General features: G+C 43.9%; 1 protein-coding gene across 3 annotated transcripts in view; it reads right to left on the reverse strand.

Moving 5' to 3' along the window:
• Positions 1 to 189: 189 nt before the first annotated feature.
• Positions 190 to 19004, reverse strand: part of ankrd44 (ankyrin repeat domain 44) — a 42916-nt gene continuing 24101 nt past the window's right edge. For 2 of the 3 annotated variants that reach the window (XM_083777177.1, XM_083777176.1), the window contains exons 16-28: positions 17938 to 18049; positions 17491 to 17562; positions 16368 to 16569; positions 16181 to 16268; positions 15571 to 15688; positions 15134 to 15356; positions 14288 to 14375; positions 8974 to 9057; positions 7999 to 8144; positions 7728 to 7810; positions 7507 to 7589; positions 6328 to 6419; positions 190 to 5239 (exon numbers count right to left, since the gene is read on the reverse strand). In XM_083777177.1, the coding sequence (XP_083633303.1) occupies positions 4980 to 5239; positions 6328 to 6419; positions 7507 to 7589; positions 7728 to 7810; positions 7999 to 8144; positions 8974 to 9057; positions 14288 to 14375; positions 15134 to 15356; positions 15571 to 15688; positions 16181 to 16268; positions 16368 to 16569; positions 17491 to 17562; positions 17938 to 18049 (1651 nt within the window). In that variant the 3' untranslated portion in view covers positions 190 to 4979. The remainder of the gene's footprint in view (positions 5240 to 6327; positions 6420 to 7506; positions 7590 to 7727; positions 7811 to 7998; positions 8145 to 8973; positions 9058 to 14287; positions 14376 to 15133; positions 15357 to 15570; positions 15689 to 16180; positions 16269 to 16367; positions 16570 to 17490; positions 17563 to 17937; positions 18050 to 19004) is intronic. The other variant, XM_083777178.1, reaches the window with a different exon arrangement.

Consider the following 19004-nt stretch of genomic DNA (forward strand, 5'->3'; position numbering starts at 1 on the left):
AAAGGGCATTGTGTGATAGTAATGTGCGTACTCAGACTTTTGCACTATTACTTTGTTTTCAAAATAAGGATTTTTTCCATTTCCTGAAAAAGGAACATCTTGGAGTTAGATGGTTTCTTCCCGACAGCAGCGATATGTAATGTGGTCAAGTAGGCTACTTAGGTTAATCAAAAAATACCACCACAGCAGTAAATTAAAACAGATCTTTATAATTTTACAATTCATATAAAACAAAGTCGCTGGCAAACAGCCCTCAGAATCTCATTACTGCATTAGGAACTGGTATGAAAATCAGACACACAATAGCGATTGTCACAACTGGTGAAGCTCATTCTTTTCTCTCATTCTGTTCACTTATAGTTGAACGTAATACTGACTTAACCTTGGCAGACCTTTAGCATAATGTAAATTCATAGTCCATTGCACAACGGTATCTTGTGCCAAAAATAGCCAATCTAAAAGCTCACAGCACGTTTTGGAAAGCTGCTAATGTTTTTTTTTGTTTTTGTGACACCGTTGTACAACAAAGTATAAATCAGGCTTAAGAGACAGGCAGGCTAACACTGCTTCAAAAACAGGGTGTGTGCTTATCAGGCTCAAACTGAACCTATATTTCGTTGCATGGTGGTGTTGCTGAAAATCAGCTTGCTTAAGTTATTGTATCGTCTGTCGGGTGGAACCTTTCAGTAGCCTAATTCAAAAATTGCAGATCTGCTATTTTTGTTACTTTTGGGTGACGCTGTAGGGCATTCATTTATGAAAAAACACAAATGTGAATATGAAGATGAGGTTTCTGCCCGAAGAAACATGTTTCTCACCTGAAAAAAGTTACCATGGCGAGCGACACCGTCATGTGCTGAATCATAACAGGCTTTAGGATAATCTCCATTCCGAGGTTTGAATGCGAAACTAATATTTTACAACCTTATTTTCTCAAAAATATAAATGGAAAGACCCTGTGGAAATACATGCTTGTTATTCATGGGTTTCATTGTTTCCAATGGGGTGAAATGGAGGTGTCCCTGATAGCCTCTCTGGTGGACATCTGTACAGACAATGCTGTGCTTTACAACAGTATATATACAAAAGCAGTTCAACTTCATATCTTCAAGATAATGTTACACACTCACACACACACATGGACATACACTCATAAGCACACTCATCCTTTAGGAGTAACATTGGTAGGGGATACTTTGTTTTTGCATCCATTTTACAGGTCAGCTGAATGGTTCCCCCGCTTGGAGCGAGCGCCTCACATTATAGACAACTTAAAACACAGAATAGTAGCATCTACTACTGTGAAAATAAATGTACAAATTAAAAATGAATAGACATACAGAACAAGGCACTGGACAAGTCCGAGACACTGTCATTTAGGCGTTGTTCAGACTACAGGCAAATCCACTTTCTTTCTCAAATACGAACTTTAGGACTGATTGATCACACTGCAACTTGGAAATGATCAGGTCAGACTTTTGTATTGAGACATAACGACATAGGTGTGAGTAATGTTGAACTTATACTTTGTTGTACGACTGTGTGCTCACAAAAGCACCAAAGACAGCCGAACTACAAGCATACAACACGACGCGATGAGTCATGCGCTTGTATGTCTGCTATTTTCGGCATTCGCCATTGTATGACAAAGTAGTATTATTCTTTTTTAAATCAAATTTGAATTGCATTTCAAGTCACTTGGTGAGTTTTGCCAATCTGATTTGCACCACATTCCTATGTGTTTTGTTTGATGCGATTCCAATCTAGATGGGACAAAAATTGGATTTGGGCTGCCAGTGAGAACATAGCCATGGCTGGTAGGTGAACAAACAGCAGTGGAAGGATGGATAGAAGGCGAAAAAAAGAGAAAGAGAAAAGTGGTCAAGGCCCTGTGTTATTTTACATTTAAGTGCTGGCAGTATACTAGACGTACCTTCGTGTCATAATTAATAAATAATACCATGCTGCAATTTGGAGACAGCTCCCATTGGACCATCTAGTAACCTCGGAAAGCACAGAAATTTGGTTCCCGTTTCACTTCTCTGCATGTTAAAAATGAGTTTCTGTGATTTGAAAAAACTATCCAGGCAGCTGAAAATGACAATTGTAAGCTTTTTCTCACATCACTTATCAGCACTGCTTTGAAAAACAGCATCAGCATAAGCCGTGACAGGACCCATTCACATTTTTACTAGGTGTTCTTTCTGGTCAATATTTCTACTAAAAACACTGGCATTGGTATCAGACACGTTTCGGCCATAGTTGGCCTTCATCAGGTCACGTGACGGAAAGTAACCAATGACGGTCACAATGAGAAGGTGCACATGGTGGAGTAAGCCCACTGGTACGTTCTTGCAGACAGACAACTATACAGAGGAGGTCCAGCCATGTGTGCAACGTTGTCTCATTCCTCGCAATCACAAATTAAGGCAGCCTCAGGCTTGTGTCCAACTGAATATGGTAAAGGACAACAATGCATGTTGTGGCCTCCCTTGCATCGTTTTAATGCAATTATGATTAATTTATAATATTGTAGTCCAGCAGGCTAAGGAGGACGTCACAGAAATTCCCCCAGTCTGCATCTAGTAGTGGTAGTGACTCTGCTGCTGAACAAGAGAACACAATGGTCCAGGACACAGACATGGAGCTGACTGCATCTGACACCATTACAATACACACTGTAGAACCTGGCTCCAAGAAAAATGATACAGTGGGGAATTCTGGAAAGCAAATAAAACTTTGACAGATCAAGGTGGTATCTGTGCGGCGAGGAACCCTGTGAAACACAAGAGTAAGACCACTGGTACGTTCTTGCAGACAGACAACTATACAGAGGAGGTCCAGCCATGTGTGCAACGTTGTCTTATTCCTCGCAAATCCCAAATTAAGGCAGCCTCAGGCTTGTGTCCAACTGAATATGGTAAAGGACAACAATGCATGTTGTGGCCTCCCAGAAATGTTGGCTCTCTCTGCAATCTCAAATCTCCCAAACATCATCATACCCGTGCTGGATCATGTCATGGACCCAGTCACGAAGAGCTCCAGAGCCAAAGAAAGTGCGAAACACTTATCAGAGAGAGAGATTCTAGAGGACTCTGGTACGCCGATTCCCAGTAGAGAAGCAGTGCTTGAAGTGCCTGGTGCACTTCCAGCTGAAGCATTTCCAGGTGTGGTACTGTACTGTACTGTATGCTACATGTGTTCTATTTAATGCTTCTTTCTATTCTGTACATAGTTAGACCTTCAGATCTTTTTGTTTGACTGATTTGTTATTTTGTTTTATGTATTGTATTATTACAAAAGGGGAGCTATGACGTACTGTACTATATAATTATATATTTTTTATTATTATAGTATACCATACATTATATACATTATGTAATATATAAGTATAGTAAACCATATATATTATTAGTAGACCATTATATAGTACATATGTGTTGTGGACTGGTTGACTAATAAGTATAGTAAACCATATCATATATATTATACCATTATTGTTATTATTAACTACAATTGTTATTAGTATATATATATGAATATATATATCTAAGGACAACATGAATGTATGCACTGTGTAGGCAGATAGATGTCCCATCGGTCTGCTACACGTGCACTGCACAAATGGACTCCAGGGGTAGGGCCCAACAAGCCTATGGCTTCTCCCTAGCCCTTTTTCGGATAGGACAGGACAGGACAACTAAGGGCAACTGAAAACAATTCAGTTCATCCTGTGTCTTGGCAGAGAGAACATTAAAATCAATAACTAACACCACCAGAGAGCTCATTCAAGAAGTGGATGCAGAGAAGACGGCAAGGAGACCACAAGGAAGAGGATGGCGATGTCCCATGATGACTTTTTGTCACCTGGTGAAGGCCAACTATGGCCGAAACGTTGTGTCTAATACCAATGCCAGTGTTTTAAAATAAATTAAGCGCTGTGGAGCAGAGCCGTGTGCGGACTTCTCTCTTTTAAACTGTATCTACCTATTGTCCAGCACCAGCGAGGGACTGGATGTGCACAACCCACCTGTTTTTAAACAATTCACAATGGAGCTATAGGCTCATTTCAAATGTGAGCTTCAGAGAAATAATTAATAGTTATCAGTGGGCAGTCATTGCAAGAGTTAAGTACCATTGTAAAAATATACAAATACCCAGCCATAGAATGGTGCCTACAGTACTTATTAAGTATTTAGGTGTGTGAGTCAATATTTGGTACATCAACTAAACTAAAATCATATAAAAAGGTTAAGATTATGCTTAGCTTTCAGAATGGTCCTCGTCACTCATGTACAAACAGTTAAAGTGGCTTTTTAAGACCGACAAGTCTCCGAGGCTAGTTTCCAAGCCACATAGAGAGAGTACCGAGGTTGGTTTGGATTTAAGCACCCGTGAGTGGACAGAATGATGATACAAGTTCAACACAAGCATGCAGACCCAAACTGTAACTGGCCCAGATTGAAATCTTTCAACACTCTAGCACGCATCCAGGGAGCAAATAATTCGGTCGCATTTAACGTCCAGTGAAGTGCAGCCGCTCCGTTCATTATTTCATTGACAAGGGCACTAGGCGAGAGAGTGGGAGAGAACTCTAGTCCTCCAACCTGGTGTAGGGGCGAGGTCCTGTACATGTTCCCCTACATGGTGAAGTGAGCTCTGGGCAAAGAGCCAGAGCAGATGAGGGCCACAAACATCAGGCCAGCGTCCCAAACAATGTCTCAAAACCTTCAGCCTTAAAGTGTGCACTTACTTACTGCTCTTCGAGCCCTGGAATGATGCAAAAATTGGATACTTAGTGAAACCTAAGCCACTTCCCTCAGGACATTCCTTTCTTCTATGCCGCCTAGAATACGCAAGGAGTGGGGACAAATGAAATAAGTCAAGTGCACGCTTTGAGGTAGGAGGACAGACAGCGTGGGACAGTGCACACCGGGGGACTCGGGAAGAGCAGGAGACGAGAAAGTCGAGAAGGGGTGTCAGAAGGTTTCGGAGTCTTCAGAGTCGTTCTCTGTGGTTCCCTCACTGGAGGGCCCGGAGGGGTTCTTGGGGCTGCGCTGCCCCCGGGGGCCGATGCCGGGGCCCTTGCCCCCCTGGCGGGGTAGCTGCCTCAGGAGGGAGCCTGGGGAAGGAGCCCCTGAGCTGCAAGGGGAGCAGAAAGGCATCATGGTAGCCAGAATGAGAGCCAGACAGTCAGCCACCTCCCTGCTGGGAGCGCAAGCCAGAGCAGGGGTCAGACCTGAGAGAGAGAGACAGACAGACGGACAAAAGACCCAGAGAGAGAGAGAGATAGAAGGGGGAGGTACAGGTACAGTATGGAAGGGGAGGATGGAGCAATGGAGGGAAAGTGGATGGACATGGATGGGGGGGGGGGGGCAGACATGGAACATGGAGGAAGCAGGGAAGGCGAGGCAGGAAACAGGAAGTTGAGCAGAAGACAAGAGTAGGGGACACAAAGGAGGGATGAAGCAGCATTCCATTAGTCTAAAGCCAGCCATACAACACGGTACACAAACAGACATGGCGACAACAAGCTTACAGGCACAAACTAGGACGCACCTGATTTAATCATCCCCGACAAATAAGAGACCAATGCAAAACAATAAGCTACATATAATATAGTCCATATTTACTGAGCACATACAGTATAGCAAATTGCTGAGGTCAATTCCAACACCCAAACAAAGTAGAATTTGAGGTATGTGGAGAATTCCATTCTCATTTGATACTACAGGGCAGTGGCCCCCTCTGGTGGTAGACAGAGGAATCGGGGGGGGGGGGGGGGGGGGGGGGAGTGAAATATTAATTATATTAAATATTATACAACAGGTAGTTCTGAACAAAGCAATCCGATTGGTTGAAATAGATTTTCCAGTTTGGTAAAATGAGCCTGAAAGCGGCTTAATCACATTATAAACATAATGATCAGCTGTGCTGATCAGATGGAGCCACGGAGGTTCGGCACTATAAAAATGCAATTCATTATTATTATTATTATAGTTGAGTAACAGGACTTGTATAGTTCTCTCTGTAAGGCCCCCATGTATTTTCAAGATAACACTCGCAAAAATCCACCATGAGGGTAGGTCTACGCTACCGTTATCATGGTGGGACTTGGAGAGACAAATCTCTTCCGAGGTGCTGTAAAAAGGTTGAGAACCACTGCTACAGGTTCAAGTTTGTGATGGAATGGAATCCCGGGTTCAAAAGAGAAAAACACTGCATGCCAACCATGCTTGAAGCAGCAGCAGCTTAAGAGTTTTTGACTCCCAGCATTCCTGGAAAGGCTAGACCACAGCGGATGGTTCCAGACCGGGACAGACATACCGTTCTCATCCAGCGTCTGGACACTCGCCCCTCTGGCCAGAAGCTCCTTGACAGCCTGCTTCAAGCCGCTCCGGGCTGCCAGATGGAGGGGACTGATAGGGCCAAAGTGGAGAATAGGAGCATTGACAGAAAGCATAAGAGAGACTAGACGCAGCTAATCAAACCAATTGATTTGATCGGTTATAAAAAAAGTAATCAGTTTCACCTTAACAAATAAACGATTTTGGGTGGAAAATCTTTGTGTTCATTTGCACTTCTCATGTTTAAAAGATTATTCTATGAACACATTCATACAGTCCGGAAATCTAGGCTTGGTGAGGCAACGTTGACTCTCTCAATTTACTTTTGCTTGCTTGCAAAGTTCACATCATCACATGCTTGGAGTTTAACCCCATTCTGGCATCCCTATTTTGAGCATGCCATTATTGGCGAACATTTTCCAAAAATGTGAGCTTGCAGATCGTTTTGTTTGTTTTTAATAGGGCTTATAGTACAACTTTGTTTTTTCCTTCAACCAAGGTTCATGTTTTAGGTTGTTAATAGAGAAAGAAAAAGAAGAGTGTTATTTTCTTTCTTGCCGCTTTCTTTCGTTTTAGCGATTTTAGCTATTTTTGACAGGGGGGCAAGGGGGCATTTGAACATGGGGCTAAATATGTTTTATAGCAATCGTCATAAAAAATATATATATAGCGATTTCTTTTTTTATAATTTACTATAGTCCTACTAGACCCCATAAAATTACATCTGGCCACAAAAGATCAAGGGATCTATTGAATGTGAAGGGGCAAGGGGGCACTACAAATTGAGCCTACGACACAATATGGCATCGCCCTCGTAACCCCCTTCGCATTCAGTAGATCCTGTGATCTTTTGTGGCTAGATGTAATTTCCTGGGGTGTAGTAGGACTATAGTAAATAACAAAGAAATCGCCGTAAAATAGCGTAAAAAAGAAAAAAAATTAACCAGCTAAAATCGCAAAAACGAAAGAAAGCGGGAAATGAAAAAATGAACACAAATTTTTTACATTCTCCAATAACAATCTTTTACTTTCTCTAATAACCTAAAACCCAAAGTTGTCCTTTAAGTGGTTATTTATACTACTTTTGCACCCACTCTTAGTCCATACAGGAGCATCAGCTGAACACCTATGGCTTCATCAGAAGTCTTTAGACACTCACGTCTGCAATGCTGCGTTTGTGGCATTGATGAGGGCAGCATCGGACAGTTTCTCCAAGATCAACAAAACACAGTCCTCCTTTCCCTAAACATAGAACGATTGTGAGGTTACAGTCACTGCATGAGGTTGTACAATTTACTAGAAATTACAAAAAAGTAACTACTAGCTAGTCATGGAGAATAATGCACAATGAGAGCAGAGCCCCCTCGTGTGGACACTCACATTACTGCAGGCCAAGTGCAGGGCCGTGTTGCCGTCTTTGTCAGTCAGACAAAGGTTGGCATTTGCAGTGGTCAACAGCACCTCTGGACAAGACAAAAGAGTTCCATATTAGCTGTAGAGAACACACACACACACACACACACACACACACACACAGAGCAAAACTCACACATTCCCAACTGTGAGTGACTGAATTAGTCATATCTTTACTGGAACACACAGCCTTTGACCCTCGTGAGAGCATCAGCCGAGTAAAGAATTCATTGTGTACCGAGTGCCCTGACTCCACCCTTCTCTGCTGCCATCATCAGCGCGGTGCGCCCCGATTGGTCCACCGCATCAACAGGTGCATCATGGGAAAGTAGTAGCTGGACACAGTCCACGTGACCTGAGAAGGCTGCCGCATGGAGGGGAGTCCTACAAGACGAACACAGATGAATCACTTTAAGCCTATTGTGGACAGGTCATTGTAGGCGAAAGTCTTTTTTATTTTTATTGCACAACAAAGCATATGGCAAAGGGCCAACTTGAAAATCTCAAAAGCTTTCACTGCCCACAAAAAATAATGACACAATCGAATGTGTTCCGGTCTGGACAAATGGAACTAACATAGATAGAAAAAATAACTAGACTTAAAAAAAATATATGTTATATTATCATAAAAAATTTAGTGTTTTGCCAATAACTTGTTGGTAGCGCTCCACCTCAGCAATCCATCTCCCAGGGGTCTAGCACATTGTAACGTGGATAGGCTCCCGTGTTCTCGGCCAATACAGACAATAAGCCTCTCAACAAGTAGAATGTTAGTGCTAAGTACGAAAGACTCTTTAAGTGATTAAACAGAAGCTGAAACAATACAAGAAAATGATGACAGTCATATTTGTCTGGTGAAACAAGCGCCGTCTCCGTTCTCTCCCTCCCATATTATTATTATTATTATTTTTGTAACGTGTATGTTTCTGTGTCACAACCTCCTGGCCGTTGTTTGCGTTAGTTTCCAATGTTCTTTTCCGATGGTTCAATCACTGTGTTTTGTTGTGGCTTTTCCTGCTGTCCATGCAGTTAGCTCATAACATTAGCAGCTGTTGTCATTTCGAGCTGCGGTCTTAGAGTGGCAGCGGTGCGCTAATATTGTATTAGTAAGAGGCGCTTTCCCAGGGAGCTCTCACTTCTACTGGCCTGTTGTACAGTATGTCAGGTTTCACATGACAAAAAAGGTTAAGTGCAAAATGAAGTCTTACAGTACCTGTCCTTTGCATCCTTGCAGCTAGCGATGTCGGATCCCATAGCCTCCAACAGCAGAGATGCACAGGGCTCATGGTCATTCACCCTAAAGGATGGGCCAAAACAGATGTTGCTCAAATCACTCTATTTGTATTCAGGGTGGCTAAATTGCTGCCTGTCAAATGCCACGTAATAATTGGGTTTGGTAGGCAAGATTGTCTACTTCAGTGCCAAGACTGCCCACTTGGCAGATAACCAGACAGATTTGCTAAATACATCATGTTTGATGGGTATATGGGTCATTGGGGGCATATTGTTTTGTAGGACTATGTCAATATACTCATATGTTGACTACTAAAGAAAGGGTGTTCTGTACAGAGGATTCACCATGGAGGAACGTGTCAGTGAATCCACGCCATCAGCCTGCCAATGCCAGGCTAGTAGACGTCCACGTCTCCTCTGATACACATGGAAATGTGCTGTACCATTTATAAAATGGTTGCCAAGCATGTCTATTGACAGAAAGGTTCTCAATATCACATGAGACTGAAAATAAGAACTAGAACTGCACTCTTTCGAGTGCCTACTTGCGCTTTGCACACAAGTAGGCCATAAATGACCTACTAGTGAGCAAGCAGAGCGCGCAAGTACTGTCAACCGCTACGAACAAATCTCAATTTTCTAATTTCAATGGTGACGTAATAAAGATAGGTTTCAGATTACATATATACATGTATGTATTATGTAAGTTGTATTATGTATATGTAATTTGTAAGTTGATTAGCAGTATACTGTGGTTACTTGGGTCGCTTGATGCGTATGTCCGTAGCTGCGTATGACGTAACGAATATATGTACCAATGCCAGCATATAACTGGCTTTCGATGGTGACGTAATAATGATATGTTTCAGTGTCGGGTGGATTAAAGAAAATGCCTCTATGTATACATGTATACCGTATGTAATTGTAAATTGATTAGCAGTATACTGTGGTTACTTGGGTCGTTTGATGCGTATGTCCGTAGCTGCGTATGACGTAATGAAGATATGTACCAATGCCAGCGCATAACTGGCTCTCGTATTAATAATGTATGTTTCAGCCCAGGCCGTAGCGTAACGGTCTGGGCACCGGACTGGTGATCCAGTCGCGGTGTGCCGCGGGTTCGACTCCCGGACCCGACACGGCCTTTACCGCATGTCATCCCCCCCATCTCTCTCCCGTTTCCTGTCAGCCTACTTTCTATCCCTTAAAAAATCAATAAAGGCGTAAACCGCAATAATAATTGCGGCAATGCCCCCATGTATCAGAATCAAATCAGAACTATACAAACTATACAGTCTCTGTACAGGCTGAACAAACCATATAGGCTGCACAAACAAAAACAAAAGGAAATAGGAGCTGTACATACAAACTTGATACAAATCAAAACCAATACAGTAGTACCACAAAATACAAATATCAAATGTGGATTTCTAAATATTAGATCTCTACGCAAAAAAGGAACATTAGTAAATGAAATCATATCAGACAATTATCTTGATCTATTTTGTCTGACGGAAACGTGGCTGGGTGAGCAAGAATATGTCAGTTTAAATACTGCCACCCCACCAAGTCACACCAATGCACAAATACCTAGAGACAATGGTAAAGTTGGAGGTGGAGTTGCTGCCATCTTCAATTCAAGCCTAACAATTAGTCCTAGAGCTAGAGCTACATACAAATCATTTGAAAGCTTGATTCTCAACCTTTCACACCCAAGCTGGAAATCAATACAGCCGCTGATAGTCATTACAGTGTACCGCCCCCCCGGCGCCTACACACAATTTCTATCCGAGTTTTCTGAATTTCTATCAAGTCTAGTCCTCGAGTCTAATAAAATCATCTTAATTGGTGATCTAAATATTCACGCGGACATAGGAACTGATAGCCTGAATAGAGCGTTCGTCTCATTGATTGATTCAATCGGTTTCTCTCAGTGTGTAGACAAACCTACTCACATTCTCAACCATACCCTAGACCTCATTCTGGTCTATGGTATCAAAATAGAGCACCTCACAGTTTTTCCAGAAAATCGTGACCTCTCTGATCATTATTTGATCACCTTCGATTTTACATTGATCGACTATACGCCACTGGACAAAAATGTCCTTGGCAGAAGTATATCTGAGAGCGCTGTAAATAAATTCAAGGAGATAGTTCCATCAGCCATCAACTCAGTATACTTCAACAAAATAGAGGACCTCCACACATATAGTCCTCCTCAACTCGATCAACTTGTTGATAGTGTCACATGCTCATTTCAAAATACGCTAGACTCTGTTGCTCCCCTGAAAAGGAAGGTAATAAAGCAACAAAGGCTAGCCCCATGGTACAACTCGGAAACTAGAAACCTCAAGCGAACGTCTCGCAAACTTGAAAAAAAAATGGCGCTCAACCAAACAGAAAGAATCATGTATAGTCTGGCAGAATAGCCTCAAAATATACAAAAAGGCTCTCGACACGGCCAGAGCCACCTATTATTCATCCCTAATAGAGGAAAACAAAAGTAACCCAAAGTTTCTTTTTGATACTTTGGCAAAACTGACAAAAAGCCGCGATTCCACTGATCCACGTATTCCTACAACTCTCAATAGTAGCGATTTCATGAGGTTCTTCAGTGGCAAAATAGAAACTATCAGAGATCAAATTGATCTACAACTACTCTCGGCTCCCACTGGACTGCCTCCAAATATGGTGGTCTCAGAGATGGCCGCACACCCAAATATATATATGGATAGTTTCTCTCCAATCGAGCTCTCTGATTTCACTTCAATGATATCTTGCTCAAAACCAACGACATGTACCCTGGATCCAGTTCCGACTAGATTACTCAAAGAGGTCCTGCCTCCGGTTGGTACATGCCTACTCAATATGATCAATATGTCCTTGGTGACAGGCTACATGCCACAATCTTTTAAGGTAGCGGTAATCAAACCTCTACTCAAAAAGCCTACTCTTGATGCAGGCATTCTAGCTAACTATAGACCTATATCGAACCTACCATTTCTCTCCAAAATTCTCGAGAAAGCAGTCGCCAAACAGTTATGTGACTTTCTACATAACAACAATTTATTAGAAGGCTTTCAGTCAGGCTTCAGAGCTAACCATAGCACTGAGACGGCACTGCTGAGAGTTACAAATGACCTCCTGACTGCAGCAGATAATAACCTCCTCTCCGTACTGGTGTTGCTGGACCTTAGTGCTGCATTTGACACTATTGACCACCACATTCTGCTACAGAGACTGGAGCATCTGGTTGGCATCAGGGGTGCCGCACTGAAATGGTTCGAGTCCTATCTGTCTGATCGATTTCAGTTTGTAGATGTCAATGATGGCTCCTCAACACGTGAAAAGGTCAAATACGGAGTCCCACAAGGCTCTGTGCTTGGACCAATACTTTTCTCCTTATATATGCTCCCTCTGGGCAACATCATCAGGGAACACTCTATACATTTCCATTGTTACGCGGACGACACTCAATTATATCTATCGATGAAACCGAACGAAACGGATCAATTAGTCAAACTTCAAGCTTGTCTTAAAGACATAAAGAGTTGGATGAGCCGTAATTACCTACTCCTCAACTCTGACAAAACGGAAATTATCGTGATCGGCCCTAAGCCCCTAAGAGACAAGCTAGCCGATGAGAACTTTTCTCTAGATGGCATTACCTTGGCCTCCAAGGCCACTGTAAAGAATCTGGGAGTTACCTTTGATCAAGATATGTCTTTCAAATCGCACATCAAACAAATCTCAAAGACTGCCTTTTTTCACCTGCGAAATATTGCAAAGGTTAGGCACATCCTATCCAAAATAGACGCAGAAAAACTTGTCCACGCATTTGTTACCTCAAGGCTGGACTACTGCAACTCGCTATTATCAGGCTGCCCAGGTAAGTCTCTGAAAAGCCTACAGCTAGTTCAAAATGCTGCGGCGCGTGTGCTGACAGGTACCAGAAGAAGAGACCATATCACTCCTTCACTGGCCTCTCTACACTGGCTCCCTGTCAAACACAGAATAGAGTTCAAAATTCTTCTTCTTACCTACAAAGCTCTCAATGGTCAGGCACCACAATATCTCAAAGATCTCATTGATCCTTACAAACCAAATAGAACACCAGTGCGTCTACAGTATGCAAAAATGCTTACTGTTCCAAAAATATCAAAAGTTACAATAGGAGGCAGGGCGTTTAGGTCCCAGGCACCTCAGCTGTGGAACCTTCTCCCGGCTTCGGTCCGTGGGGCTGACACGCTCTGCACATTCAAGACTAGGTTGAAAACCTTTCTCTACGACAAAGCCTATAGCTAGAGTTGTCTCCAAGTCTGGCTGGATACCATGGTCGTACATTGTTGTGTGGGTCTGTCTCCCAGCAGTACTTGTAATATACACTATATAGGCTCCAGTAAGGCCTGCCACTAATCCAACATCCGGGGAATCTCTCCCCGGAGTCTCTTTTCGTCCTCCCCGTCGCAGTTCTGTGGACCTCTAATACTAACCCCCAACTGACTGAATGAGCGTGACCGTGGATCAGGCCTCTTCATGGAGCCCACCAGAAGTGTGACCTGGACCCGGCCTCACAGAGCTCGACCAGATGTGGACCAGATGTGGACCAGACCCCTCCACGGAGCCCACCTGTCTATTTCTGTCTATTTCTCTCTGTCTATCTCTCTCTCTCTCCCTCTACCCCCCCCCCCCCCCCCCCCCCCCCCCCCCCCCCCCCCCCCGACACGGTCGAGGCAGATGGCCGCCCACCCCAGAGTCTGGTTCTGCCTGACGTTCTTTTCTCCCCTCCTAAAAGGGGAGTTTTTCGTTGCCACTGTCGCAAATTCGCAATATTGCTTGCTCTGGGTGGATCTTTGTTGGTTGTAAAGTGTCTTGAGACAACTCGTTGTGATTTGACACTATAATAAAATTGAATTGAATTGAATTGAATGTATACATGTATGTAATCTGAAACCAATACCATATCAAGCACAAATTAATCATTACGTCATACGCAGCCGCGGACATACGCATCGGAGCACACGACAAACATTACTTGCACGCTCTGCTTGCGCAAGTAATTATAAAGCACTCCACCACCTTCTCACTAGCTAAAAGACATAGTTATGCTTTATGGAATAGTTATTACAAATTTAGTTATGCCTTGTGGAAATTAAAAGCACAGCTGGACCCGGCCTTAAATGAATCACGGCTGAAATTACCCATTGCGTTTGTTCATATTTCTAGCCATTAATTAGCTATTAATAACAAATAATAATCTACTGACGATCCACCATATTTAAAACAGGACTTACACAGCACAGTGCAGGGGAGTGAAAGGGTTCCCATCGATACAGCGACAACCTTTCTGCTCCAGCAGGATCTCCACACAGCCCTCGTGACCTGGCGCACGCACACACACACACACACACACACATCCAGTCAGTGGCGGCGGTAATGTCCCATATGCGAGATGGACAGCCCAGCAAGACAAAACAAGACATTCATTCATTCAGACAGACAGACATACCCTTAATTATGTGTTAGATACAGTATATAGTATAGGCTGCAAAATCTAACCTAACCTCAGTTTGGAAAGTCTGGCCACCTGGCAATCCTGTTAAGGCCCACGTACCTCTCAAAGCTGAAGGCTAACCCAGTCACAGTTAAGACTACTAGGATGTGCACAGGCAGACCTACAAGGCCACCCGGAGGCCACAGACATGAATGAAGAGGCCACAGACAATATCCATGACTACACAGAGGCTGTTAGTGGTCATGTTGAATGGGGCACCTCCAGCTGCATCCCCTCCCATACTATTCGAGTGTTCCATAACAATGTACTCGTCTATATGATGTTTTTTGCATAGTATTGTATACTTGTCTGTCACTTAATGTTTCAATGAATTGAATACACGGGACCCCAATGGAAACGGGCCATAGGGCTTTCTTTAGTTCAATCCTTTTAGCAGACCTTGTATAGAACTGTCCTTCCTGTGCTTTTTTTCTTTTCAGACCGTCAACAAAGTATTCAAACAATCACTCAAAAACACTAGCCAAAAACAACAGATCTACAAGTTTCAGGGGAAATGATAAAGTACAGAACCAACTCGGGTCCAGTTTACCAAGTCTTGAGGGTTTAAGAGGTTAGTGCTGCTAACCATAGTAGCATGCCCAGTGCAGGGGTGTGTAGCCCCAGTGGTCGCGCAGTGGGGGGAGGGAGGGCGGCTCTGAACAGGCGATGCTGAGCAGCTCACTCAGCCAGGAGGCGTGGCCTCGCGCCGCCGCCAGGTGGATGGGCGTGCGGCCCCGAGAGTCGCCTAGCAACACAGACGCCTCCTGTTCCAGCAGACACTGGACGCACTCCTCCTGACCGCACAGTAACTAGAGAGAGAGAGAGAGAGAGAGAGAGAGAGAGAGAGAGAGAGAGAGCAAGTGAGAGTAAATGAGTCAAGAGTGAAGAGTGAAGGAAGAGGATGAATTATCACATGAAATTTTAATTGAACAGATAGGCTTTACAGAGTGAAAACTCTCCCTCTCTCTCCCTCCCTCTCACGTGCACGCACGCACAGACAGACGGACAGACACACAGCCTTACCCCCAGGTGGAGTGCAGTAAGCCCGTGGTTATCAGCCAGGTTGACATTGGCTTCTCTCTCCAGCAGCAGAGACACGGCGTCCACATGACCTCCTGCCACCGCCAGCATCAGAGGAGTCCTGGAGGACAGCGGGAGTGAGGGACGAGGCCGCAGAGACAGAGAGGACACATTAAGGTAGTTGGTATATGTACGAATACGGCGATGTTTATATAGCACCTTTTATCCAAAGCGCTTTACAATGTGCTTTACACTGACGGCAGAGGAAACCAAAGCTGCTCATGAGGAGCACTTAGGGCTTCAGTGTCTTGGACACTGTCTCAAGGACACTATGACAGTAATAAAGGGGTCGAAACGGGAACCTTTCGATTCCCAAACGGCCACCCTCCCAAGGGCCATTACCCCCTCCCCCCCCAATCTAATACTGTGTAGTTCTCCCTAATGCCAACGACTCCAATACATGAGAATCTAGTAATAATAAGATGAAATAAAAGTGTGTCGCATGTGTCATTCTTAGACCAATGTCACAGCTGTAAACCCATACATTTCCTCATACATTCCGCATGCACACAGAGCAACCGGTAGATGAAAAGTAAGACAGAGAACCACTCACTGTCCCTGAGAGTCGGCAACGTCCACCAGCTCCATACTGTCCGAGTCATCCAACAGGAGGCGCACACATGTCGTATGACCGTTCATCACTGACGGCCAGAGAGGGAGAGAGCAGCAGCAACATGTCAGACAAAACTCAAATGCCAAATGAAAAGCACTGCCTGGTGGTAGAGCAGTTTCAGCCATACCTGCTAGATGGACTGGAGTGCGTCCGTACTGGGTGTCGGTGGTGCGCGGCGACGCTCCCTGGTTGAGGAGAGTGTGCACGCAGTCCGTGTGTCCCCGGAGGGCGGCCAGCGCCAGGGGGGTCCTCCCCGCCTCGTCCCCCTGGTCCACCTCTCTCTCGCCCTGTAGCAGCACTTCCAAGGCCTGGGCATGGCCGTGATACGCCTGCACGGACACAGGGAGACCGGTGTTTCAGTGACGATAAATACACACAATCTTCATGAGAACACACTTTCACTGTATTGACATCGCCTGCCAGAATGTTAGTTTATTTATGCACTTCACTTATGGATAAGACATATGGCCACTTTTATGAATTTACAGCTGCCATCTAAGGTTAAAAAACAACACATGTGCAGCTAATAACATAAATCATGGTTAGATTTAAATGTGCCAGTATGCAAGTATTTGCACACCTAAATCAAAGATCCATAGTATAGAACCACAATATAGACAATGCCACGCATAGCCACTAGTATGAAACTTAGGGGAACGCGGTTTGTTGTCGGATCTCGCAAACGTCCTATGATCACGGTTACTAGATCTCGCGAGGTTGTGTTGCCGACACAGACGGGTCTCAAACAAATATAATGTACTCTTGATATGTCTGTTTGAAAAAGAATCTGTTCTGAACACAATGTGTCAGTCTGAAAAAGATAACATAATGTGGCTTGAGAAGAATGGGTCCAAATGGGCCCTTCAGTGAGCATGGGGCAAAAGAAGAAAAGTGTTCATTTTCACTTGAATTCATAGACTCAGGACCTAATTCTGGTCTCCTAAACGTGTGGGCACCTACAGTACGTTACACAGATACAGGAAGTCACCAAAAATGTAATGCCTTGTCAGGGTGGGGAGTCCCCAGTTCAAACATGATTATTTTGGGGGGGGTCACGGCCTGAGAGGTTTGAGAACCACTGCTTTAGTAGGTCTTAAACCTTTAGATAGAAGCAATAGTGCATTTGGTGAGTGACTTGGTGAGCAATAGTGACTTGGTGAGCGCCTTGGTGAGCAATAGTGACTTGGTGAGCAATGGTGACTTGGTGAGTGCATGTTTTGGCAATTGCGTGTACATATGCTTTATCTTACAGCAAGGTGTAGGGGGCTCCTGGCACTCAGGGAGTCAGGGTCTTCTTGATGACTGTCGTCTCTGTCCAGCAGCTGCAGAGAAAAGGCAACAGCATCATCATCACCAGACAACTCACATCTTCATCTAAATTATTTATCAACATTATTATGCTATGGGGGGATTTTCACACACTTATTTCCCATTTTCAAAACTATCACTGTATCCTTTTAGTTTTTTTCTTTTGCACGGTAACAATGAAAGTTGTTAATAGTTAATAATAGTGCCCTATTATACAATGATTTCATGGAAAACTGAAAGGTAGTTGGGTATTGTCCAATGAAAACATCTGCCAGCCGAAAGGACAAACGCCCGGAGTCACTAGTCACTATTAAAACAATTTCCTGTATGTGGCCTCAGTTGCACTCAAATGTGCGTGTGCGTGTGTGTGTGTGTGCGTGTGCACTGACCAGCTCCAGACAGTGTCTGTGTCCAAAGGCAGCAGCGTAGTGGACGGGGCTGTAGCCCTGTTTGTCTTTGAGCGAAGCTGTGGCACCATTCTGTAGCAGGAACTCTAAACACCTGCCAACAACACAAAGGTAACATTAACTCTGAGCCAGTCCGATAAGCCAGTCGTTGTACAGTATAGAGTTACACTACACGTAAGCTCAAGACAAATTCAGAGCTCCGCAGCTGAATCCATCTGCAACTCTCATTTACAACACGTAGAGTTGTTGTTATTAGGAATGAAGACAATGGAGCACCACAGGAAGAGGAGGGCTGAAGGAAAGCCGAGCCGACATCCGGTCTCTACAAGGGCAATTGGGAGGTTTAATGCTAATGCTGCTAGCATTAAACCTCCCAATTCCCCTCGTCTTGTCTGTCTGAAACTTGTCCAGTTTCAGACAAGACAAAACAGGGAAGGAAGTTGAGGAACCACAGAATTACAACGGATGTATGGAAACGTTGTTTTAAATGAGAGACGCGTATTTTAACACAGGCAGGAAACGGAAAGAGGGATCGAGGATCTATTATGCCTTTTTGTTCTTGCTTAATGTAAGTCGCTCTGGATTAAGAGCGTCTGCTAAATGCCTAAATTGTAAATTGTATGCTGGTAGTGTGACAAATACACAATACAAAATGTGAAATTCTAGCTGTCAAATATTTCACATCAGAACTATTATTAATATTATTGCTACTATTATGATTATTCATACACACAGGTTGATGTCTTTCTTTGCAGTGCAGAAGCTCAACCTTGTTCCAAGGTCATGGGTTTACTTTGAACCCGGCACCGCTGAGAACTCAGCGTATGAGGAGCACGGCTTAATGTCGTGCTGTAAGTACTTGATGGACCTGATGGTAGGTGTTGTGCTCCACCTCAGCAATCCATCTCCCAGAGGTCTAACGCACTGGAACCGGGATAGACTCTGGCTGATACCGACAATAAGCCTCTCTGACTTACTTGACAACTATCCCCTTGGAGATAACTGAACCACTATGGGCATTATGAATGATATGCTATCATACAATTTGT

The sequence above is a fragment of the Protomyctophum parallelum genome (assembly GCF_964188405.1).
Source record: "Protomyctophum parallelum genome assembly, chromosome: 11".
Classification (NCBI taxonomy): Eukaryota; Metazoa; Chordata; class Actinopteri; order Myctophiformes; family Myctophidae; genus Protomyctophum; species Protomyctophum parallelum.